The sequence below is a fragment of the Aquila chrysaetos genome, chromosome 5 (genome assembly GCF_900496995.4).
Source record: "Aquila chrysaetos chrysaetos chromosome 5, bAquChr1.4, whole genome shotgun sequence".
NCBI classification, from domain to species: Eukaryota; Metazoa; Chordata; class Aves; order Accipitriformes; family Accipitridae; genus Aquila; species Aquila chrysaetos.
In genome coordinates this window covers 41,195,751-41,221,553 of record NC_044008.1, presented here as the reverse complement: position 1 = coordinate 41,221,553, position 25,803 = coordinate 41,195,751, and the positions used below count along the sequence as shown (strand labels likewise).

At 36.5% G+C, this 25,803-nt stretch overlaps 1 protein-coding gene across 14 annotated transcripts in view; it reads right to left on the bottom strand.

The window, feature by feature from the left end:
- Positions 1-131: 131 nt before the first annotated feature.
- The window catches only part of NRG4 (neuregulin 4), a 55,350-nt gene continuing 29,678 nt past the window's right edge, over positions 132-25,803 (bottom strand). For 6 of the 14 annotated variants that reach the window (XM_041123334.1, XM_030013448.2, XM_030013447.2 and 3 more), the window contains exons 3-7: positions 23,074-23,139; positions 18,888-18,981; positions 10,755-10,904; positions 5,807-5,886; positions 1,212-5,711 (exon numbers count right to left, since the gene is read on the bottom strand). In XM_041123334.1, coding sequence (XP_040979268.1) covers positions 5,695-5,711; positions 5,807-5,886; positions 10,755-10,904; positions 18,888-18,981; positions 23,074-23,083 — 351 coding nt within the window. In that variant the 5' untranslated portion in view covers positions 23,084-23,139 and the 3' untranslated portion in view covers positions 1,212-5,694. Of the gene's footprint in view, positions 5,712-5,806; positions 5,887-10,754; positions 10,905-18,887; positions 18,982-23,073; positions 23,140-23,510; positions 23,629-24,170; positions 24,398-25,803 lie in introns of those variants that run through there. The other 8 variants (XR_005932339.1, XR_005932342.1, XR_005932337.1 and 5 more) reach the window with 8 other exon arrangements.

Below are 25,803 nucleotides of genomic sequence, written 5' to 3'. Positions count from 1 at the left end.
AGATAGTAAACGTACATTTATAGGGTCTTCTATATTATAATGTCTGAGCACTCTGCAAACATTAAGAAAATAATTACCTCCCCCACTGTCTGATTATTTTTCATTATTCTATTGTGGGGAGATTTTTTTTGTTACTGTATGAGTCTGTGGTGGATCTCTAAAATACATTCCATCTTAATACAGCAGTTGTATTTTGTGCACACAAAAGCAGGCAAGATAAACGTCAGACTCTCAACTATCAAATTTCTTACTTGAAATTTTTCCTGTTCCTAAGCCCATGTCTCAGCCAGACACAGGCTCCAGAAGAGGCTGTTTCGGAGGGGGTCCGTATTAGCCTTGAGGGTGCTCTGTCTAGGAATGTGTCTCCTGAGCTACACGCTCAAAGGTATGCAGTGAGGTAAACTGAGCTCACTTCTGGTGGTGGTGGTGTGCCTTGTCCTGTAGCACAGTTTTAGGTCAAACAAATACAAGTTCAAATGTTGTAGGACCCTTGTACTGATTATTTTATGCCTACCAGCACTTCATAACAATGTATAGTATTTTTCTAAACAGACAACATATAGCTACAGTGAAAAACTGGAAACTTTTTTTCTCAAAGGAAAGGCATAAGGTAGGTTTGGATTATTTGGAAATTATTTTACCTGGATACTTATGTTAGCAGAGAAATAGCTAATAGGAATTTTTTTTCAAGTGCTTTAATAATTCAGGAGCAAAAATTTTATTCCCAAATCAATGGAATTTGTGCTTCTAAATGCTTTTAAAAAACAATTTATAAATTGCTATCATTACATTTCACAGCTAGATCCTCACTGAGATTAGCAGGTAGCACAAACTTCTCAAAATAAATGTTTCAGAGTGATTCACATCACTGAATCAGTGGCAGTCATGTCACCTTTTCAAGATAGATTTTCACAGCTATAAGAGTTAGAAACAGCTTTTTTAAAATAAGCTTGTCTTAGCTGAGTTGCCAATATGGCAACAGTGAGAGCAAACACTAATCCAACCCTCCTAGAGTCTCCAGAACTGGTGAAAATGACTGAATAGTTTGAAACGGCAGCAAATTCTGTGATGGAGAACGTACAACATAGATTCAAATTACAGAGCCCTGCTAAAAAATGCCACCAGTGGATACTCAGCTACATTTTTACAGCCCATCGTTTGCCTGTACAAAAGTTGTAGTAGTCAAAATATCATTACTTACATTGAGAGGATAATTTGAAAAGTCTCTTTTAATGTACACTGAAAAAGAATGTTCAAGTGTTACACAAACTGACACAGAGGTGCATTTAGAAGTGTTAGAAATTGGTCATATTTTAATTTGGGGGATGAAAACAGCAGTATCTTCTTGTTATTTCAGGTCCTACAGCTGCAGGTTCTGTTTACACACTCTTAGCTAGCTATAGAAGTCCTGGTGAAAGGTTTTGTGGAGTATCAGTCCCAAACATGGAACTGAGTGGCAACCTGCCTATCGGTATTCCACAAAAGTTGTATTTGGTACTTTGCTATCAAGAAATTCATCTCTCAGATTACATACAGATTATGTTGAACAGGTTACAATCACAAGAAAAGCAAGAACAGACTTTGGATAAGCACAGGCAAATAACGTTACATACAACAATGAAAAAGGTTTGGGGTTTTTTTAAACATCTTTAGGCGTGCATGTTTGGGTTTTTTTGTTTGCTCATTTTCCCCCAAAGTGCAGGAAATACTGCAGTACTTCTTGAAAAGGAGCACTTTTTTCACTAATCTTAACCATCTCTTCATTTAAATATATAGATGTCAACAAAAGGCATTATAACTGAGAGATAGGTACAGTGAACATATGCATCCCGGTAATCTAAGTAACATTGCCAGAGGATCGTAACACAACTCAGTTCTAGGTTTTTTCCCAAACTTATACAGGTATATCTTCGTTAATATCCCTGGGTTTGAATATGGTCATAGTACAAGTGAAAACTCTTATCCAAACTAATCCACAGTCTTTTCAGTTTTTACTAGAAATAGCTTGATGTCCTTTAAATCTGAAAGGATGCTAAATACCAACGGAACATAATTGAGGGGGTGGTTTTGTTCTGTTTTTTATTGTAGAACGAGTTGGGTATCCGATGTTAAATCCATAACCAACCTTGGCTAAAGCTCTCCCTCTCCCTGGGCAGTCCCTTCTAGGTACCTCTATCCTGATGCAGAATTTGCTGAACAGGAATTTTTAGCCTTTCAGGTTTCCCTTTCTGCCTGGACTCTGGTCAGTTCGGTAGCTCCTAGGCAGGACACTCTGAACAGAAAGCAGTGGCACAGACACCGTTTCCATTGTGGTAAGTTCTCTCCCCCATTTCTTCTCTGCTTTCCGTTTTCAAGTAACTGAGTCGTACTATCAGAGCCCCTTTACTGCTCTGTAAAAATGCAGGGCCAGGAGGAAAATTTTTTTTTAGTGCAGTAAATTATGAAGGAGCTGCACAACATTGAAGGTACCTTTAAAATGGGAAGTGCTACCAAATGGACTTCCCATTGGTCTTCCCACTTGGTATTTAACAATATAAATCAGAAGACTATGCAGCACAGAGAAATCCTCTTGTTTTCTTTGAACAGCCATTTCTCCTTCTCCTTTCATTGTACTTTGCCCCAGCGTTTGTTTGGGCTACTAATGAAAAAAAATTATATATTGAGTAACACATAAGCAACCTCTTACTTAGGTCTATAAAGAGATTTCCTCCTAATGGCTAGCAGTCTGTTCTGCAAGTGATCAGAAGACTTTTGCAACACATTATGAAGAGACCTTTACTACAAGATTCTGGAAGTAAAACATGATCCTCAGGTATAAAAGAATTTTTCCATAACACTATAATTAATTGTTGTGTAATCATATTAGTGGAGGTTCCTAGGAAATTAGCCTTTTCCACTTTTCTTCCCTCCACAACCTTTCAACTGGTGGAGAGGTAATTTTAAAGACATGAGATCTTAGGTTTCATGAAAACAGGAGTCAAGCAGAAAAGAGAGACCTTATTACTCATCCCTGCATATACACATAACACTTTTTTTAGACTCCAGTGACTCCAATCACAAGATCTGATCCATTGGAACTGGTGTTTTCTTAGCTTTATTGCTCACAGGACTACTTGCTTAATTTTGTAAGCAAGTGTTGCTAGAGAGCGTTGTACTATTTTATTAAATTATATGTAATGTTGGCTACCCTGTACTTCCTGTGGCATTTGACCACCTTAAATTGAATTTGTAGCCTGATCTCATTTTGACCTGAATGTCATATTCACAAAGCTTGTGAATTGAAATAATTAATTTTAGAAGCTGAAATGTTCCCAGATGCGATGGGTTTGAAGCAGTCTGAATCACTAACAGGATTTCCTTCAAAGATAACATTGTTTGATAAATCAACTTGTTTGCATTTAAACATGGTTTTGGTTTATTCATCCTCACTTCTTGTACAAATTGTTTCCAGAATAATGCAGACGAGATTGGTAACAGTGAGTAACTATTCCATGTCTGTCTAGAAAGCTGGGAGGGTTCTAAGAGTTTATAGAGTACAACTTCAGTCCATTTATTTCTTACATTTTCTATTAATGTTTCCATCCTGAATTTCCACTTAAGATGACCACAAGCCTTTTCCTTCTTCAATGAAAACAGTACACAAAACTTTAACATTATTATATCTGAATGTCTCATGATCGATAACATACGGAAGTTATCTAACAGCAGTCGTCTCTGACTAATTTTCACTGAGGCTGTGCAAAGTACTTCAGGTAATACTGATTCTAATGTAGCTGTCAGTACTGCTACAAATCTCCTAAACTCTGTATTTAACAGCAGCATGTCGCTATGTGATGAAAAATCACTTCTATCTTTCTTAGCCTTTAAAGCAATATTATCACCTTCCTTCAGAGTATCAGCTAAAGGTTTGAAGTCCAGAAAATAACATATAAGATCAGTTAATTTGGGAAGAAAGTGCTCTTTTAGTGCTTTATATACCTTAATCTCTGGATCAGGTCCTCTACTTGATTTGGTGCCCTCAGATTCTGCCTTCAGATGCTGAGCTTTAATTTGGACTCTAACTTCTCTAACCTGAGTCCTCAGAAGGTAATGTATTTTTCTGTTTTGTTTTCTAGTAGCTATTATGATACGGTTTTCTCTTTGACTTCTTACCTTATACGCTGTAACAGCATGTCTTTTCTTCTCTGTCTTGCTGTACTTTTGTCTATGTTGATATAAAATACACACTATTTTTTCTGATGCTACAGCATGTAGTAGACACCCTAGGAATAGAAGCTTATTCAACATTTTCTTTGCACCTATATTTTTATACATCTCCAGATTGTTTATTTCAGAGATAAGAAATCTGCGTTCTGCATCCTCTCCCCTTTCAATCCCTGAGGTTTTCTCAGTTAATTTTCTCTTCAATACAACCTTATAAATCCCATATAATGAGCCGCTAGGGAATGTGCCATTATGGAAACATATCTGATTTTTGCTGGTTTCAACCTCCAGTGCGAGAAATAAGTTGAAAACAAAATTGTTCAGTTCACATTTTCTATGCCTCTGACTAACCAGACAGTCTCTTTGTGTTGTCAAGGCAGAAAAAGAGATGGACCATGTCATTTGGCCTCTCTTTGTCTGAATAAAAGAATACTGTAAGGAACCAGATAGTGATGTATAATATACTGGTGTGATCAACAAATGATTATGTGAATAAAACAAATAAATCCTTAGAGAGGGCAGCACTTGTTCAGCCCAGACACCTGCCTGGATAATATTTTGTGTCAGGAATGGACCCGATGAATGAAATTCCTGACTTCTAGGATCTGAAATATCAACTGGTAAATTTAAGGTAAGGTTTAAATCTCCCTCAGTAGTGAGATTTTCAGAAGAAAGCAAGACAAAAATAAAACCATCAACAAAAGTGTTTTGCTTGATATTAGGGATGTATACCAAACAAAGGGTAAATACTCTTCCTAGTAAACTTCTTTTAACCATTACCAATCTCTTTTCTTAATATTTTCTTTTAATTTGAATTAAAATCTTGTGCCAGGAAGCTGGCCAAAACACTAGCAGTGGTACCTCATCCTCATGTTGTCTTACTATTAAAAAAAAAAAAAAGAAAAAAAACGTCAGTATTAGCTAGAGAAAGGTACTTTTTTGGTTTTTTCCTACATCTGGTAAGTGTATCTGAAACAAGCCAAATTCTGGACATGTATCACAGGTATAAATTTTGATACTATTGAATCAAGACAGTCCTCAACTCCTCTGGAGCAATCCTGTGAAAAAGGACAATCCTATCAAAAATTCATAGTATTACCTCACACTAAAAACCATATTCTTTGTGCAGTGGAAAAAAGATTATTTCATATTTCCCATGCAGTAAAAACCAAAATTATGTCATGCTTCTACCTGTGCATTATTGAAAACAGTAACTTGTTGTGAAAAATCTCACAAAATTCCAACAGAAATGATAGTGATTATAGTGATTTCTGTATAATTTGATACACCTTTAAAAACACATAGAAACTCCAGTAAGTGCAACTGTTTTCTCTTTATGTCTTAGTTGCAGTCTTCTCCAACACCTAAGTAAGCCTCCTATATCAGTCTACTTTCTTCTCTCATCTTGCTTACCACATCATCCTCTACAACTGTTGTATTCTTAGGGTTGCTCTGCATGTTGTTTTCCCGCCATTCGTCCACTCCAATGCTTTACTCTGTTATTATTTCTGAAAAACAAACAGAACACATGCTTTTAATTAAAGAAAACTTCCTCCCCTGCCTTCCTTATGGAGTTCAATCATTTAACTTTAAATATACTCACTGTTGCAGCCATTGCTGCTTGTAGTTTCAACCAGGTTGGCACCACACTCTGAAGAACTCGTCCTCGGAATGGAAGCTTTCCTGACCGTAAGAAACAAAAAACAGACAACAGGGAGGAAAAACAAAACAAAACAAAAACAAAACACACACAGAATGAAAAAAAGTTATCAGAGACAAATTAATTGAATGATGCTTCCACTGAAAAAAGTTAAATGGATCTTCTGCAATTACTTTCTAATTAATACACGGCGTTTTTGAGAAGCACGTATTTGAGGGAGAAGAACAGAGATCAGAGGCAGGCACAGCGTTCAGAACTACATGGCTTCTCTCCTGAAGTTAATGTTCCTGTTTGTCTGACTTCTCAGGTCTTTATTTAAGCAATTAGTAGATATCACAAAATTATCTAATTTATCGTTAACTCTCTTAACATTTGGAAGTAAAATACCAATAATGGGATATTTTCCACACTTTCTTGAGGAGAAACAGATCTTTTGAATAGAGCTGATCTCTTGCTGTCTCTGTCCCTTTCTTTTAATAGTAATTAGACATCTGCTCGCTTGAGAAGAGTCATGAGCTATTCCCCTTGCTGTCCAGTTTGTGTCCTGTGGTGATATAACTCCCCCACAAAGTCTGTTGTCTTGGACTGCTTAAATGGCTTTATTCCTAGACCCCGTTGTTTTGGCTGGCTGAGTTCCTGTTCATCAATATACACTTACCTTACAGGTAATTTGGTATTTCAACATGGACTTATAATAAAGCATAGAAATGAACTGCAGATTTATTTTAGTTTTCCCTAGGGTTTTTTCTGTTCCTCTAAGCTGTGTGTGTGGCATTCAGGCCTCTATATTGTTTTTAAATAAAAGCTGGCTTATGTGGAATCTATACTGATCAGCTACCTTTCTTATTCTTCTTCCAGTAACACTTGTGCAATATGTTTCTGGAGAAAGAAGGCCAGATGGACCTGTATTGATAGGTGAATTGCTTAGCAAAATAGGCTATTTGTTACCTCAGTAACAATGCAATAGCAAGGATTTTTGCATACATTCCTGTTTTCCGCAGGTCAAAACAACAGGCTTTATCAGTACCATTTGTTGGTGGGGTGTGTGTGTGTTTGTTTCAAGATAGAGAGCAGCTAGATCTGGATTTGCTCTACCTCTACACACTCTGCTCTGCTAACAGGTTATGCAGCTCCTGGGCCTAAAGCTGCACAGAAGCCTACTCCAATCCAAGACATTTTTTCAGCGTTAAATAGCAAATAGCTCTCATAAAACCAGTTCTGATTTAATATATATATATATATATGGATAAGTTTTATATTCACAATGTAAATATTTGACTATCTTTGCTAAAATACAATAGTTGGCATGATGCTGTATCTTCTAGTGACTCCCAGTAGTTAGAAATAGCAATAGTTTTATGTGCTGAGCTTTTACAGGAATGTAGCAAACGGAACTGAGCGTGCTCTTTAAAGATCGGGATTTCCCCCTTTGACAGAGAGGCGACATTTATTGCCTATGAAACAACACATTCCTGGACAAAACTTGATAAAGTAACATAGAAGCTAATGTACTGAACTGGTTTTCACATTAATTTTGGGTGCAGACAGTACTATTCTTATGAATTCCTACAACATGATATAAAATTGTTTTACAAGACTCATCTTTGAAGAGACATAAAAGCATAGTCTTCTCGTTGCAACAGCATGCCTCATCATTTTTTCAGAAAGTAAATTAAAGCTACTCACTTTACTACCTAAATAATTATATTCTATCGACCTGAGACTCACTGAGATAGCTCTACAGTAGCCTTTCCTTCAGCAGGTTCCAGCAACAGGGGGAGGTTTAACCCTAGACTACTGTTTATCTTTTCCAGTTTTAAGCTGCTTTTTTTTGTCACCAGTCCTTGACCACTCTCCCTCTTCCCTCCCTCCATTCTCTGCTGTTCCTTTCACTCAGACCTTCCGTTCCTTTCCTCTATCTTTATTTTGTTCTACTTTCCACCATTCTCACCCTCTAGCCTTTTCAAATACTGCTTCTTCATTATCTTTGATTCTCTCTCCTCCTTCTCCTTGTAGGTTTGCTTTCCCAAACCATACCATCTTGATGAATCCTGGTAAATAATCAAGTACAGCATGAAATCAGCTTAACAGCAGACTGTTGGCAGATTGGAAAAAATAAATCCTCAGCTGATAAAAATGTGATGACTCATCTAAATATAAAAGGAGAATTATGTCCCGCTGTTCACCCAGAGCTTCTCCTATGCAGCTCTTTTATCAGTTACTTTTACTATTACTTATGTTTTGGTTTTATAAGCAGAGCAATGAAATCCTTTCTCTCCACCCTTGTATGCTGAACAGATTTGTTTGTAGGGAGCATTAAATGCACTTGCACATGCCTGGTCCTGAAATCTGCCCCAAGCAGCCTGAGAGGAAGAAAACTTGGAAAGGAAGGGGGGTACAAGTGGTGACAGGGACAAGAAAACAGAGCACTGATTTCCTAAATTCTGAAAGATTTTATGTATAATTTTAGGGATTCAGTTTCTGTGTCCTAAATTGCAATTAATATCTCCTGTTCTGCATCCCTCCGATTGCATTACTGTTTATACTAAAACCACGCTAGAATCCTCTGCTGAAAGAGCCACAGAAATGCTTACTAACACACAATATAGGGGAAAAAACTCTCTGCTTTCTCATTCTGGATCAAACATATTTGTTAATAAAGTGTAATAGTGGAAGCTTGATGGCACAATATTTCTCTTAACGTTTTAAATTTAATATATCCTGTCAAGAGGACAAGTCAAGGATGACGCAAACTCTCAGCTAACCCTTAGAAGCTCTAATTCTACCCTCTTCCAGAATGTTATGATACAGGTGGTAGATCAAATTTGAGAAAAAATAATTATAATAATGTTAATGACAGCTGCTAGCAATAATCCTTGTTTATACAGCTGAAAAGAGGGGGGTAGATTAAAGTATCCACTTGAGACTCCTCTTACATGTTGGTCAATTCAGTCAAGAGATAAGGACTTTTAGATGTAAAGTGTTTCTTTTATAGATGAGTTCTCTAGCAGAAGATGATTGTGCTATATCAGCCTGTGAAGTGTAAAGGTAAGCTAGTTAGATTCTTTTCTTTATACTAAAGAAGTTAATCATGATTTTATGAGATTTCCCAAGCTAGTCTGGTATGTAAGATAGGTTCAAGGGCAACTATGTTAAGACTGAGTTGCTGCCCTTATTATTTTTCTAATAAAGTGGCCCTACTACTTGTTCTGCCAGTTAGGTAAAGCTTGAGTAAACTGATTTCCTATAAAGAAATAGAGTAGTTGAGGTTCATCTTCCAATTGTTGAATAAAAGACTTGCACAGACCTGTCATTGCTGTTATTCTAAGCTTCTGTACTTTGCAATGCAAGGCTCTTTGACCATAAAACTCAGTAGATTGTGTCTCCAGCCTTCCCCTAATTTTACTGTATGCAAGAGGAAAGGGATCTCTTAACAGATGACTCTCTGAATTCTCTGCTCTCTGAAGACTTCTTTTTTCTTTTCTCAGAGACGAGCTTTACTTCTGAGGAAATACTCTCTATACCTCTATGAGACTTGAATTAATTTTGCTTTAGTTAGTTAAAGCTGTATTCTATTCTAATAACTTTATAGTAATTTGCAAATGTTCTTTAGCAAACAACTGCTGTGGTGTTCCACTGCTAAGACAGGATTAATTTAACTAAAATGACTAAGTTGGGGGCTATCCTCTACAACAAGGGTTTTTTTTATACAAACTCTGTTTTATCAAATGGTCTCTCTCTCTTCTAAATATATTCAGCTATGGGAAAAACTGGCATTCAATGGGTTTCCATGACAGCAGCTGAGGTAAAACTAGACCAGCTATTCCAAAGGTTGCTCATTGAAAGGCACTGATCAGAGAGGTTGATTTGGCAATGTGATTATGGGAGAGCAAAGAACAGAATTGCAAGAACCTTAGGTTATCATAACCAAGGAGAAATGCAGCACAGGAGAAAGAGGAAGAGGCTGCAAGTCTGTGATGGCTAAGAATTACAAGGGCTCGTAAGTTGCCTCGTAAAGGCATAAATACATTTTAACAGTATATGACAAAATGAGCTCTTACAAAAAGTGCTGTACTCTAAAAACAAGAGGGGACGTAGGAGGTTGACTTGCATACATAAATGCAGAGAGTAAGTGAAGACAGTAAGTTTGTTTGGGTTTGGTATAAAGTGTACTGATATACTGTACTGATATATGTACAGCATCAAATAGTTGACTTTATTCCAGTAACTGCTTACATGTTTTCATTCAAAGTCCTCATATGCCTAAAATGCTACTGCAGCACATGCTGTCTAGCACTGACATCTTCATGCTACTCAAACATGGATCATCCTGATAAATGAGTTAGTCCTCTGATATGTTCTAGATGTTAGTTAGTTAATAAACATCTACTTGGCATTATTCCTGAATTTGATTCTTTCCTTAGTTTTCCTTTTTAAACCAGGAGCTGTAAAGGAATCGTGAGCTAATGGCACCAGTTGGTTTGGCTGCCAGTTCAATGCAGTGGAACAGTTTCTGATCCCCAATCACTTTGGTAATTTTCTTCTCCTTCTCAATCTTTGGACAGCATAAGGGTTACTAATGTTTTAAAATGTTAGCAGTAACTCTAGGTAGACTGTAAAATCTCTCAAAAATGGGTGTACTACGTGTATTTTTTTTAGAAAGCAGCTATAAGTAATAGCTTAGAAAAGACATTGAAGTAAAGCCAGGAACAAGCCAGGAAGTAAAATATTACGAGCAACAAGTTGAGACATCCACATTAATTATGCTGAATAACCATACAAACCTTATGGATAATTCATTACATACTTTTACATTCAAATAATTAGTACATGATTACCAGAAGAAATTTCTACTTGATTAAATAGCTTCAGCACTCTGAAGCACTTTTACCTGCAAAGGAAGTAGAATGCTCCAATTACAAGAACTCCTAGAAGAAGAAGTGAAGCCAAGAAAGCTGCAAACAGGTCACCTTTTGTTTGGGACTTGATGCTGGGCAGCAAAACTTCCTCACAACGGGCTCCTGTGTAATTCTCAATACACCTGGGAAACCAAGTTTTATTCAGATTAGATGATAACTTGTCATCTAGTATGAAAAGCACAAAGGCTTCTTTTGGTCTTAAGTGGGGAGAGAACTTGTTATAGTGTAATTCAAGGTTTATATTTGCTTCACAGCATATTTTCTTATGGAATTTCCACTCACCTTGTATTTCTGGAACAGAGAGAATTGGGCATGTTGGGCATCAAGTTTATATTCTGATCCACACTGCTTTTATATATTAAACCATATCTTCATACATTCACTGGATTAGCAATATACTTCACAATGGTGTACCCTGCAGTTAAATCTGCCTCCTGCACTGGCAGAGTTAATTAATTAAACCCGCCTCTTTAGTGTTAACTGTGTCATCCCACTGCTTCTCACACAGTACTCATGCTTGCTTTTTCCCCTTTCATGTAACTTTCTAGCTTGCTTTGTTGAAGAGCTAGTACTGCCAGCTAAACAGATCAAGGAAATGGGAATTCATTGAGACACAGTACACCTTAAATTGCAAAAGTAGTTTATGCAGTGTAATAATTCATGCCAGAACATGTTACATGCTTGGTGAATGACCCTCTCTTGGAGAGACCTAGCTAAAAGTCTTCTCTACTATGCTTATTTTACATATTGAGTTTCTGAAAACTTCTTCTGAAGAAAGGATTAAAATGAATATGGTATTTCACCATGGTAAAATGGTATGATATTTTATTAAAAATAAGTAAAATGGCTTAGTAACTCATATTGAGTCAAAAATAGATAGGTTGAAGCTAAACTAATCTTCATTTGTCTTATATTTTGCACTTATTCTGCTAAGTTTTCTTAAGGAATTCATTGCATTACAGAAAATGGAAAGCACTTCATTCAATCACGACATTCTGCATGTGCCTTTTATGTATGTAAATTTGCTTCTCTCTTTGTATTACTAAAGATCTTGCTCCTTCTTGCTATTTCTGGCACTGAAGTCATAATAATCTGTGACATAAGCAATTTCAGGCTCCAGCTGAGAAAAATGGGCTGAACTCCGTAACATACTTGAAGTTCTCAACTGCCATTGGCAGCTGCAAGGTATAATTTCAGATGAGGGATAAGAAGGCGGAGTGGGGAGGAACTGACAAAAAAGATGTATGTCTAGTATATCTAAATAAGACAAATGGATCACTGTGAGCATACCAACACGCATGCTTGATGTGACTCCCAGCACCACTTTCTGTAGATTATGGACCACTATTTCAGTACTCCTGGTCTAAACTACTGCACAAAGAATTACTACCATTTCTTTTAATTCTTTGCCTTTGGAAGTAAAATGGAAGATTTAGACACTAGAAAAAAGATTTAATTATCATCATATATTAAAGCTGTGCAACTGATCAAACAGCCACCATTTACTAAGGACAGTGTGAGACTTTTCAAAGTTACTATGTTTGACTGCTGGGAGAAGGAAGGGTAGGCAGACTGCTCTGATTGCTTGAGATAATGTTCCAGATATTTACTGTAAGTATAGTGGCATTTCAGTGGCCTATTTCTGAAATACTGTAGAATACTTTAAGAATAGAAGTGTAGTTTGAGTGGGGCATTGTTCTCTAGCAAGTGAGAGAGAAATGCTTTGGAGAGCTGAATAGAATAACAGGGATAGAAAATGGAATATAAAATTCATAGAAGTATTCTTGAATACCAATGAAAACTAGAGAATAATGCAAGGCTAAAATGATACAGAAAGAAAAAATAAATAGGTTTTGGCATCAAATTAAGGCTCATGGAAAAGTTCTAGAGAATGAGTGTAATGGGAGTAAGTCAGTAGCCTAAAGAGAAAAATGAAGCAGGAGTAAGACAGACAGTCCCAGCTGAAAAGAGTTGCATGTAGGATTTAGGTAAAAGGCTAGGGTTAGAGAACTGTTGTGATACAGTAGAGTGAGTTGGCATGAACAGTGCATGGAAGCCATACTCATGTTCTGCAAAAGACCATGGAAAAAAAATTGGGAGTGCGATGACAGTGTAGCAAAAAGGTCACTGAGATTGTAGCCACTTTCTCCTAAATAGAAAACAGAACTAGATGCTTAAGATTGTCACAAGTCTTCAAGAGGGAAAGGAGCCGGAAGGTCTAAGACTGTAAGGGGAAAACTAGGGCCAATATGGATCCAAGGTTATAGCAAAGAGAAAAAGACCTACACTAAAAAAACACATATAAAACTTAAACATCCTGGATGCTGAACCTATTAATTCTTCCTGGACATAACAAAAAGTTTTAGAAACATGTTTTCCATGACTTGCCAGTTTGATAGTATCTGTTTAACTGTGTGCAATGGATTAGGGATTACAAAGCTACCCATCCACTTTCTCTAGGCTGACCTGTTGACACTTGCTGAAAGTGATTCCATGCTATGTAGAAAATACTGCCATATAACCTAAAAATGATGGAGGTTTTCACAGAAACAAGAAAACCGAGATGAGGTATCTCTTGGTTACATTTAAATAAACAAAATTATAGCTAAAGTGACCCTACCAACAGGCTCTGCTACAGTTAGGGCATTTCTGAAAATCCAGATGTTCAAATATCAGCTTGCACAAGCTTTTATAAAGTCATCAGTGCTGATGTACAGACAGGTGAAGGACTATGTTAAATATAGAAGGAACCGATGCTTTAAGACAAGCCAGAGAGCAGAAGATTTCTACTGTAAGTCCTTTCCTAAAACTGGTGGGAAGGAAGCTAAGCAGACTTCAATAATTAGCAGTGGAACTCACTGAGAAGATCTGCTTACCCTGTTGCATTAGCAGAGCTCTAATAATTTCAGTGGAGTTACATGCACAGTGACTGCAAGCAAGACAGAAAAGTAGTCTCTAACAAGCATGTGGGCTATGAACATAATCCAGACTGATGATATCTAAACAGTCTCTCCTAGAGGTAGTCAGTCTTATTATACACAGCCTTAAAAGTCAGTAGCAACTCATAGTTTATCTTGTTTATAATGGATGCCTAAAAGTAGAGCACAAGTTAAGCATGACACACTGGCAGTTGTTCACATGGCAGGCAACTGTACTTCTGCACTTGAATGAATAAGTGCAAAAGACAGAGAAGCCTGCTCCTAGCCTATAGTAAGAGGGAGTTACGCTAATAAAGTCTTGTGGTCACTAGGCCAGGTGTTGCTGTTGCACAGCATCATCTGCATGCTGTTAGCCTGCTGTTTCAGCACATGCTGTCTGTTGGCTTTAAATGGTCCTACTATGTAGCATTCCACAGTTGATTTTTAAAATGGAAAAAAGGTCTTTCCTCCTCTAAGAAATTAGAATTTCTAATTCAATCAGAGTTGAAAGACAACAGCCTTTAAATGTTTGAGGAAAAGCTGTGAGACTAGAAACTCCCATTTTCAGATAGCATCCAGATTTCTGCTTTCCTAGATGCCTGCACACGCATGCACACACGCCCACACCTCTTGTCAGATGGTATGAGCCAGCCTTAACTGTTGTATACAAACTTACTATAGGAGCTGTGCTGAAGACAAAACACTAACATAAGATAATGTAAAGATATCCACAGAATCTTTCAACATAGGATACTAATCAAAACTACCCATATCAGCATCAATACAAGGTGGAAGGAAATAGACTGCATTGGATAAGATGTCAGGAGATGACCGGGGGTCTGCAATTATATTGATCCTTTACAATCTGATCAGTAAAGCATAAGAGCCCTCCAATGACACAAGGCATTACTGGTGTCATTTGCAGATGCAGTTCACGAGACAGTGCAAGTGATCTACTGCCTGTCTGATTTAGGTAAGAAGGTAAGGTTTCTTTCTCTTCCAGACTCTAAGGTGGGCATCATAAGCAAGTATCTGACAGACGTTAAAAATTGAAGTAGGATTTGAGTCAAATATGCACACAGACTCCCATTGCTTAGTATTATACTATAAGAGTCTTGACTTCAGTTTTCATTTAGTCTTCCTTTAGTCAGGAAAAACCTGGATGCTTCTTGGTATAAAAATTACTTGCATGTAAATACAAAGCTCTAAGCAGAAAAAGACAGCTGAAAAACTATCTGCTTGTCAATGCAATTCAGATTACATGGCTGATAGCTTCAAAATCACCATAATCTCCAGTCTGTAGCAGGCTCCTAGAAGTTGTCCTAATCCATACACTATAAGGGCATCTAGTAAGTATGAAAAAGAATTTAAAGCCAAAGTGGCAATAAGCAATGGCAAAGTTAACTGGAAGACCTAAGCAGCTTTTTAAAAAGTTTTGTGTTCAGAGGAGCTTCAAAACTGTTACTCTGAAGCTGTATTCATATACATAAAGAGTGAAATAAAAATGCTACTACTGGAGAGAAGTTGAAAGAATGGGTTATTTTCCCCTAGAACTCCCTTAGCTATGTGTTTATATGGCAAGCTTAACCATATCTGGCAGTGACATTAATTCTGATCACTAATACTTTTCAAACACATAAGATAATGTTGCATTTTATATTTTATGTCCCATTAAAAAAAATTTTAATTACTGACTTTTTTTGGCTATATTTTCGGTGTGTATTCTAACTTTTGCTCCTATTTTCAAGCTAAAAGCAGAACTGAGAAATACTAATTGGACACTTAGTTTTCAGAAGAGCCGAGGGTATGCAAAAGTATAGTTTTGGAGGCAGAGAAAGAAGAAAAGCCCAGATGAGTGGGAAACCCTTCACTGGCAACTTGCAGTGTGTATATTCTGAAGGCTTATGGCACAGCAAATATATCACTCATGGGGACGTTTGAAAAAGAGAATGAAGGACCCATCTCAGAGAAAGAGCCAGACAAGGATGGGGTATATAGAAAGTTGTAGAAGTAATATGCAGGGGATTTACTGCATTAGTATAGGAAAGGTGGAGGAGAGATTGCATTAAGGTAGAAGCAAAGGAAAGGGAAAGGAGAAAGATCCTTTAACCATACATAGGAATTTCAGGGAGATTTCCAAGGTCTGCCTCTGTCCCTTGCAGTACTTAGCTGGAACCCACTGCCCTCTGCAGAATATGATCCCTTCCTCAAAAGGAGAGCATTCACTATTAATTTTTGTGTGTACTGCCCTCAGAAGCAGAAGAGCTGTGTTTGTGTGGTCTTATACCATCTGTATTTAGTCTGAAATACAGAAAGAAGGCTCTCAGAAATCTGCCATGTGTAAGACAAAATGGAAGTACCAGAGCTTCCCCTCAGACAACCAAATCTTCACTTAATTCTGCACTGCATTAATTAATGATTATGGGACAGCTGTGCACCAGGTGCTGAGGCAAACAGCTTTCAGCCTCATGTTTTATGATACACCTGAGGCAGCTGCTTTTCCATCCTTCTCCATTCTGCTGCATGTTTATTTAGTACATTTGAGCATTCCTGGGTTTGAAGCTCATCTTGTTTATGGTGACAGGTGTGCCTTTCGCTGCTCAGAACATTAACTCATTGTTAGGAAAGGAATGAGGGAAGATGGCAGCTGCGCAACTTCATGTTTTAACACACATCGGCTGTATTTAAAATCTGCTAATGTTGCACAGGGGAGGGGGGTCAACTAATGTTTTGTTTCTATTAAATCTCTACCTTACATATATATCCATTTCTGAATGGTAGAAAACCCTGAAATTCCAAAAGTAAATAGTGGCTCTTAATTTGTTAGTGTGCTACAAAATATGTATTTCTAAAGAATGATGCAATTTTCCTAGTTACATTGTGAAATTACTTCCAGTAATGTTGCATCAGGTAATCTGGACTAAGTTTAGCACAACACATTTGTGTAAATACGTAGCATGTCAAGGCAAATGTGTTTTAAGGTATTTTTACAGTTTGTTAGTCTGTTCTTTCTCCATTTCCCCCTTTTAATCAATGCTGTACTAACAATCATTCAGCCTTTGATTCTAAAACCGATTCAATTTTTCTGTTGGTGGGAGATGATCATCTGAGAACACTTGGAAGCTTTAGGTTGGATTTGGCAGAAACCTGCGTCAAAGAAACTTTGCGCAACTGTGTGATGATGCCAGTCCTGAAGTTCCAAAGCACCAAATATTTTTCTGAATTCTGCTGAATAGTGATGCATTTTTTTCTGTTGTTTCTATTCACATCACTGCTGATTACTAAGATATCTGTGTGTAAACAAAACCTTTCTCATCTATAATTAGCCTTCTCTGACTGATTAAGGAACATGCTTGGAATGAGGACATGCTTAAATAGAATGCTGCTATTTAAATACCTATATAACTTCATAATCAACCACTAGATACAGAAGAAAAATACTTGATAATGTAAATGCAATAAGATTGCCTGAGTATAACAGAAATGCTCTTAAGATGTTACTTTTCTGCTTCAGCAGATTATAAAATCCTCTAGTACCTGAATTACAAATGACTTCATTTGGAGCCCTTTTAAAGTGGAAATTACCTACACTGACTAGTTTGTGATCCTGAACAATGAATTGTTTTGAGTATTTGTTACTTCATATTTACAGTTATTGCATTAAATACACCTTCCTCATTACATAGTCTAGCCATAGTTGAGAGGTGCTTGGAAATTGTGTAACTGATGCTGTTTAGTCTAACCATTCTTTTTTCATTTAAGTATTTTAGTATAAATAATATGGGATTCCCTCTAGGAAAAAAACATGCGTATTTCAACGTGTTTTACTTTTTGTGTGTGTAGTAGTCATTTTACATCGCATAATCTTGCAAGGTTTAGCAGTTAGAATAAATCATCATCATACAGCACTTCTGAGCTTTATCCTTAGCTCTGGATCTGATTCATTGTATGATATTCGACAATATGCTTAATGACAGTGACATGCTGCGTATATTTTTCAGTGAGCATTTACCACAAAATTGCCTCTTCTCTCCTCATCTACTAGATGAGTTTACATGCTTGAGTTGTAAATGTTTAAACTGAACTGTCCCAAACAAAAGAAAGAAATACTTTAATTAGGCATCTCAGACAAGATTTTGTTTCGTTCTTCAACTGTTTCATCTGGTTATCATTAGTTATAGCTCAAGACTGAAGAGGGAGCAGAACTTGCCACAGAAGAAAAAAAGGTAATATCCTTAAGTGTATGTAATACGCATCTGAATGGCCATTATTATGTTAAGTAAACCCATTAAATTAACCATAGTTTATTTTGATGAACAATAACTCAGTAAATGCAGAACCATGAAAAATTACAAGTTAATTTTGCATCTTCTTATGTCTTGGTAAATGAGAAAATAAAAGGATAGGGCTGTGTTTATGCAAGAAACGTATCCACATGCAAAAATAGGAAGTGCTTCTTTTCCAGTGTGCTACATGGGCTTCAAAAAGAAGAGTTGTCCCATAAATGAATGATACCAGTGTGCTACATGGGCTTCAAAAAGAAGAGTGGTCCCATAAATGGATGATACTAAGAACTATCTATATTTGCTGCCTTGATATTTCTTTATCAAGTGGTCTTTGACTGTCACTGTAAAGCTGCCCTTTGAGTAGTATTTCAGTGAGATTCAGAGAACATAGTAAGTCTTGAATTACATTCTTTTTTCCCCCTTAAAATATTATATTCCTTTTTGCGCCTCCTCATTTTGTTCAGGTCAGGCCATTTTATGTTGTAAGAATTTTTGCACTATAATTCAGCTGGAAGAAAAACTGGGAATGTACTTTGCCTTTCTGAATGCCTTTCCTACAGTCTATACTCCACGAGGCAAAGGGTATTTTGTGCCTTTCTGTATTGTAATGAGGGGACGAAATATGGCTCTAAATATAGATATCTTCCTGAATGCATATGTAATCGAGTACTGTTGCACCTGTCAAACAAGTATACACATTTATTTTTCTCCTATTGTCATGCCTCTGCAAGCTAGATAAGTAATCTGAGCATGAATAACTGAATTTGGAACAGCCATAGGTAATAGGTATTTTCTTTTATATAATGTTTTAACAGTAACTTCTTAAAGAAGCAAAATGGAGAAATAGTCTTTAGACAGCTACTGTCCAATACTTAAACACACAAACTTGAGTTTCACTGACCTGCAGAATGGACTGGATACAGTAGGAATCATATAACAAATCCCTCCATTTAGACAAAAAGATCCATAATTGGTGCCACAGAGTTCTTCATGATCTTAAAAACAAGACCAAAACAAACACAGAGAAAAATAGAGACTTCTGTATTGTTATCAGTAAAAGCAGATCTTAATTATACTTTTGGGGAGTGGGGGTGGCTTTCTTAGAAAAAAATCACAAAAACCACCAAAACAAAGCACCACAAACAAACAAAACCACCCTATGAATAAATAAGGTACCAGTCTTGCTTTCGAGGCCAGCAACATATAGTACTATCTACCTTGCAGAATTGTTTCATGTAACGATATGCAAAAAGATCACAAATTTATCACCATATCAGACACGAAGCACCTAATTATAGGAATAAATGCAAAATTTCTCTTGCAGTGAGAGGAACTTCTGAATTCTCCGTTACTTCATTTGCCTTTCATGACACAAACCATAGTGAGTACAGTGATATGTCCTATACGAAGCCTGGTTTGTCCTGTTCCAGCGGTACAAACTATCTTTAGCTTAACGAGCTTCTATGGGAGAGAGTCAGTACAGATAAACCCAGAATAGTCTCAGGTGTGGACCTGGACATTCTGAGACTGCTTCAGGCTGTATTAAGAGCTGAATCATAGCGCAGTTGGACACCACCAGGTTTTCCCACCCCAATTTTTAACAACCAATGGAGGAGCTAGCCTATGAAGTGTCACTTATGTAGAAGACTGCCTGTTAAAATGTGATTTCCACAGATCTCAGAAAGGCTTTTTCCTAACTCAGTAGGCTTCTTATATGAATTGTTAGTGCGTTAAACACAATTAGGCATTCTAATAAAACCCCAAATACAGGATACTAATGTTGGCACTTGTAGCAGCAGTTGTCCATTTTATGCTTAAAAAGAATATCTAACTGTACCATTTCACTCTTTTTGAAAGCAGTCTAAATTTGGAAGTTGGACTGCATATATTTATGATACATTTAATGCATCGGTAACTCATTTTATATATATGCATATATATTTTTATATATTTCTTCAATCTTATGAAACCACAATATCTCAATCAAAAGAAAAATAGAGCAGTCTTCTGACATCACAAGTGTGAGAATCATGTGTTAACTCACACTTTAGGTGTTGTTTTTGCTGTTGTTTCTCCCAGAAATTCTGAAAATAAGAATTCTGCTGTCTCACTATTTATGTATAGAAGATATGTTCTATACAAAATACCGTGTTGTCTAAGTGGAATCAAGATTTTAATTTTCTTATTTGTCCTTTCAAGAAAGAGTTAGGGTTCCATTTATTCCTGCAGAAAAAAGTGAGAAGTGTGGCCATAAGTCATTCTACCCTAGCAGGTGCTTCTACAACTTTGTATACAAAATAAACCTGACTTTTGTAAGAGTAGCAGAAAAGCATAGCTACTTCTAACTCTGTGCAACAAAAACATGGTGCATCCTGCTATGCTCTAGTCCATCTCTAGTAATTCCACTCTCCCTTCTTTTCATACATTCTTCCATTTCTACGATGGCACATTGACAAAGGAGTGTGAGTAAAGTCCTTATATTAAGACGAAGGCAGTTATACCACAGAGCTCAACAGGAATTCAGTTCCACGTTCATGTTATCAAATTGCTAGCATCCAAATGGTAACTGGACCTTTTTGCATGTGTACAGATAAATTAGGGAGCTGTAGGAGGGAGGGAGTTAAGGCTGGAGAGATTGTTCATGTTTGACCTTGTTGCATTGGCTCAGGATGTGGCGTAACAGAAATGTGTGTTCTGCCCTTCCTTGTTAGAAGTTAAATGGAAATTTATTTTAACTCTGAAGCTTTCTGTGCTTGTCTACTTGGCAATTCATTTATGGCAAGTTCACTATTGAAAGACTTTTAAAATTATTTTGCATGGGTAACAGTATAATTGCAATAGGAATAAAATGGTAACAGAAAAAAACAAGCAGGTTTTTAAACAGGAACTATAAATTATTTTGTCTATTCAAACATAGTAGCAGTGGAACTTCTGTGACAGTGTAATTAAATTGAAGGCTACATCCTTCCTTAAATGAAGAGAGGATATTGAATCATTAACAGTGTATCAGGATATCTACACAATTAGAAGAATCAAGAGAGAAAAAGCAAAACTCTCAACTTTGACCTGCTCTCAACTCTATTAAGCATCTGAGGGAGTTAAGTGTTGTTGAAATTCTACCAGATGGAAAAACAAGGTGATAGAAGATAGGCCCCACAGAAAAAAATCCCTTTAGATGGCTCGTGGAAAGCCTTCAAAGAAATTCTCATGAGAATTAATGAGAACTTGTTAACCTCCTTAAAATCCTGCCTTATGGTTCTATTTCTTTTCTTCATCTTTATGCAAAAATAGGCCTGTCTCACACTGGCATAGTGGTAGGGTACTGAAGAAAATTAAATGTCTCAAGTCATTCAGGTCTCAGAACATTCGGGAGAATGATTATCTCACTGTTACGGTGTGATCTGTGTATTAAGGACCAGCTCTGCAGCCCAACTAGACATTTCTGTTCTGGCAAAATACCTCAGACACTCTTTCTTAGGCCTATTAGAGAAAAGGGAGAGAGGTGGAGAGAGAGAACAAAAAGCGCCTAGGAAGCCTTCGAAACCTTTTTGATTGTAATTACAGACAATTTCTCTATAGGCTACTTCTTTTTAGAGCTAGACTTCTTTCCAGTACTAAGGGAAAAATGGTAACCTTAATTTTACCAGTAATGAGATATTTGAAGAAACTTCTATGTCCATGTAGATCAGGTGCCCCATTTTCCATCCAATTGTGCTTTTCATTAGTTCTATTTTGTGTATTAATACTTTGCTACTACTTATTGAAAGTACCAGATTAATACAGTATAAAGTAGATGACAGAATTATGAAAGAGAATAAAAGAAAATTCAGGATGCTCTAACGCTGCTACAATACAAAAAATATGTATTATTGTACTCCATACCCACTTTACTGAAATGCAGTAGTTTGGATCAAATTTGAAAGCTACAGCTCTGTATTTATAGACAGGAAAGTACGAAAGCAACAGTTTATCCCTTTAAATTTATAGTCAGTGATGCAAAAGAGTATACTGGAGAATCAGAAGGGGTTCAATACAAGCCAAAACCCAATTACATTAGCATCAGTGAATGTGTTATGATTTTTGTGAGGTAAGTCAATACCTTATATTAATCTAAAAATGCAAATTGTACGCTTTGAAAGTCAAACGTATACTACATTCAGACTACCATAATCAAGATAGAAAAGTTTAACAGGTCAAGTGACGATGGGCAATTAAAAAAAAATACAAAAGATTTAGCTTTTCAGTTAATACAACTCTTAATACATATCAACAATCAGTTGATATTGTATTCAGTTAATACATATCAACATATGTTCTACAGAATATATATATATATATGTATTTTGATATATCCTTCTATGTGAGAGAGTAAATAAAGAGAACTAAGACACAAAAGTTTCTTTTAAAAAAAGTCAGGTTTTGGTGGGAGGAGAAGTGAAGAGGAATGAAACAAGACTGTTCTTTCTAGCACTAGACTGTGAATACTTAAAACTGGCAGAGGTAATAGCAGCCTCTAAATACACTGATTCTCAATTATTCTTTTTGAGGACATGCACAAAAACCTGTCCCTAAACTATCTTGTCTGTTTGCATTTAAACTTTTGTAACCTGACTGTCCTATCTATTAAAAAGAAAAACAAATAAAGGCTCAGCACCACCTTAACCCCCAAAGAACCAAGCCAGCCTTGATAATCCACATGTTGACTCAGCTGTCTTGCCTAGTCCAGAGGCTAAAATACTACAGACTATCTAATCCTGAAGTCTGCTAAAATAAAAAAGGCAAGGGAGAGGAGTGGGAAATGTTGACAGAAGATAAAGGGGTTGATGCATGCTTCCTCACTTATAAGCAACTTTGGACTGTATGCTAATCAATCACGAACTGTGAAATATTAGGATTGATCAAAGCAAACATCTCCTTACAGAATCTCTGCCATTGACTGGTGAACTCTAGTTTGCTGACTAGTAAGTGATGACAGCCCTACAGAGCAGTTGTGACAATCCCAATGGCAGCTGTCAAAATCAATGCAATTTTAATGAATTCTAATTATATATGTATACACACCCAAGTAAAGACTTGGAAGAAATTACCTGTTCGCATATTATTCCGACAACAATTTTTATTCTTGATGAGAGGCTATTCTTCCAAAACGGCACCTAAAGACAAACATGTAAATTTAGCATGTAATTTTTAATCCTAGTGACTTTTTTCCCCTGAAGAAATAGCTACTGGAATGCATCTTTCAGTGTTGCTGCTAAGACATTTGTTGTACTTTGACTGTAATATACTGTTATATTATATGTAAGTTCCATTAATTCACAGCTTATGGCAAACATTCAAGCCTACTGTCAAGTTCAGTGAACCCCTAAGGGCAGTACTACAGAGTAAAACCAAATTCACACTAAAGCACTTTTAAACAATGAATACTTTTTTCAAACTGCCATGTTTATTCAGAATTGTAATACCTGATGCTTTTAGGCAATCTAAATTATTGTTTCTGGCTAGCTAATTAAATTGGCATTTGTACCTTGAAAGACAGTGCATACAATTGAACCAGTCCTCAGACTGATAGTTATTCAGTCAGGTAAGATCTTGGTGGTAGAACTCTTGCATTTCACAAACAAGAACTTCCCAATCTGTAATTTCTCAGAGAGAGTGCGTGTGTTTCACTTGAGTGTTTCTCATGTCTGGATGTCAGGTGAAATTAGTAATATAGGCCGTGAATTTAGCAGTACTCAGCAAGGGCAAGACTTGTACAATTATTTTTCAAATATGGAATGGAAACTCTGCCTCGACAGAAACCAATCTTCACTTGACATTGCTAAAAAGAAACTTACTCTGTAGACGTGCCAACTCTATAGGCATCTAACGTTGCTATATTCTGTTTTCTTGTAAGGTATAGTCAAGGTTTACTGTACCAAATAGGTTACGGAACAAGCCTAACATGATAGATCTTATTTTTTAATGTTTGCTCTTTTTTTCTTAATTATACTTTAAAGTGTACATAAAGTAAATATTTAAGCAAACTGTCCTATATTGGGAGAAAGATGTTTTTTTCCATTAAATGATCAAATAAAATAAATTATCAACTTTACCAGAAATAATTGCCTACACTTCAGCTTTTAGTAGTAGAAAGGCAACTTTCTGTAGAGGCCCATTTCAAAAGGTATAATGCATTTGTACTTACTATGTAAGCAGACAGTTCTGTTTTTCATGGGACCTCAGATGGCTTCTCTAGCTCTTCAAGTGTCCTGTCCATACAAGAAAATCTGAAATGGCTGTTCCCTGTAATACTGGGCTGTAACAGCAAGGTCCCCACCCAAAGGCTGTCCTCTTGGGCTGTCTCACAGGTATGCAACTTTGCTTACTTTGTGTACACAACCAAGTACAATTAACATAGCATGTGGCACAAGGAAACAAACCAACATGATTCACTTCAGAACTAAAATCCTGTTTTTAAAAGAAATAAATCATCCTGGAGATGGTTATTTTTAGCAGTCAAGATCTGGATTCTGTGTGTGCTGTTAAAAAGGCTTCAAATTTACATATAGTGCAATGTGGGTGAGGTTACAACAAAGACAAACATGCACACAGAGGCCCAGTACAGAATAGGGTAACACCCCGTTATGCTCACAGAATCACTCGCATATTTTTCTAGGGTTACCAGTACTACAATTGATTGCTGAATTCAAAACATTCACATAATGTAGTATCTATAAATTGCATCATAAAAATATTATATGCAGCAGTCAAAAATCTGATTTAAATTTGTATTTTATTGGAGCAAGCTGTCCTTTTAAAATTATTTTCCCTTTTCTCAGAATGTTCCACAAAATTGTATAATATCCAATAGCTCTCATAACAAAAAATATAAATACGATATATAACCTAAATTTCAGACTAGCTCCCTTACCAGATTTAATTAGGATATGGGTCCTTGAACAGACAAAATAACTTGATTTTGCAACTGCAAAAAGGAGATCTCGCATCTCCTTTCCTTCATCTTATTGTCAGTATGCATCTCTCTATCTCTCTGGTGCTGCTACTAGTATAAGTTGAACTTTTTCAGGAGATGCTTAAATCCAATGATCCAGCAGAAAATTCTTTTGAGGAAGCTGACAGTTTTCTACTGCATCAGTGTGTTAAATGGCTGTGCTATGCACCTCATCAGCTGTTGGACTAGGACTAATTGTTACATGTACTAGGAATTGTTTATAAGCTGACTGCAGAGAACAAGACAGTTCGAAGGCAGCTACGGGACTAGTAATTGTTTATTTTCAAACTCTGTTGCCCCCATATTCAAGGAAACAGGGTGGCGAAGGAAGGGGGTGAAAATACTTTCTAAACAATCCCAGGGGATGTATGTGTGTATGCATAATTCTATTCTTTTAGTTCTATTAATAAGTATCACAATTTGGGTGTAAAGATCACTTTCAAAAGAGATGTTGCTGACAGCATTCACAGTTATGGCTTTTTTTTTTTTTTTAAGACTGAAAAGTAAATCATTAGGTAGTCATGTATTTATAAGTACATGTTTTTCTCTGGGGTGTTTGTTGCACTCTGAGCAGAGGTTCAAATATGTATCAGTGTCCTAAAAAGAATAAATTGGACTCTCTATCTCATTAGAAAAAGTAAGCTGATATATTGTAAAGAAAATGAAATGCTATAGCAGAAATTGTTGCTAAACTTGATTCTAACTCGTTTATATCTGTCTGTGCACTGAACTGGTACTAGAAACACAAGAGATCATTTGTGAATCTACCTAACACTTTACAAACTCAATGTCTTCTTTTAAGACACAGCTGTAACCTATGCTCACA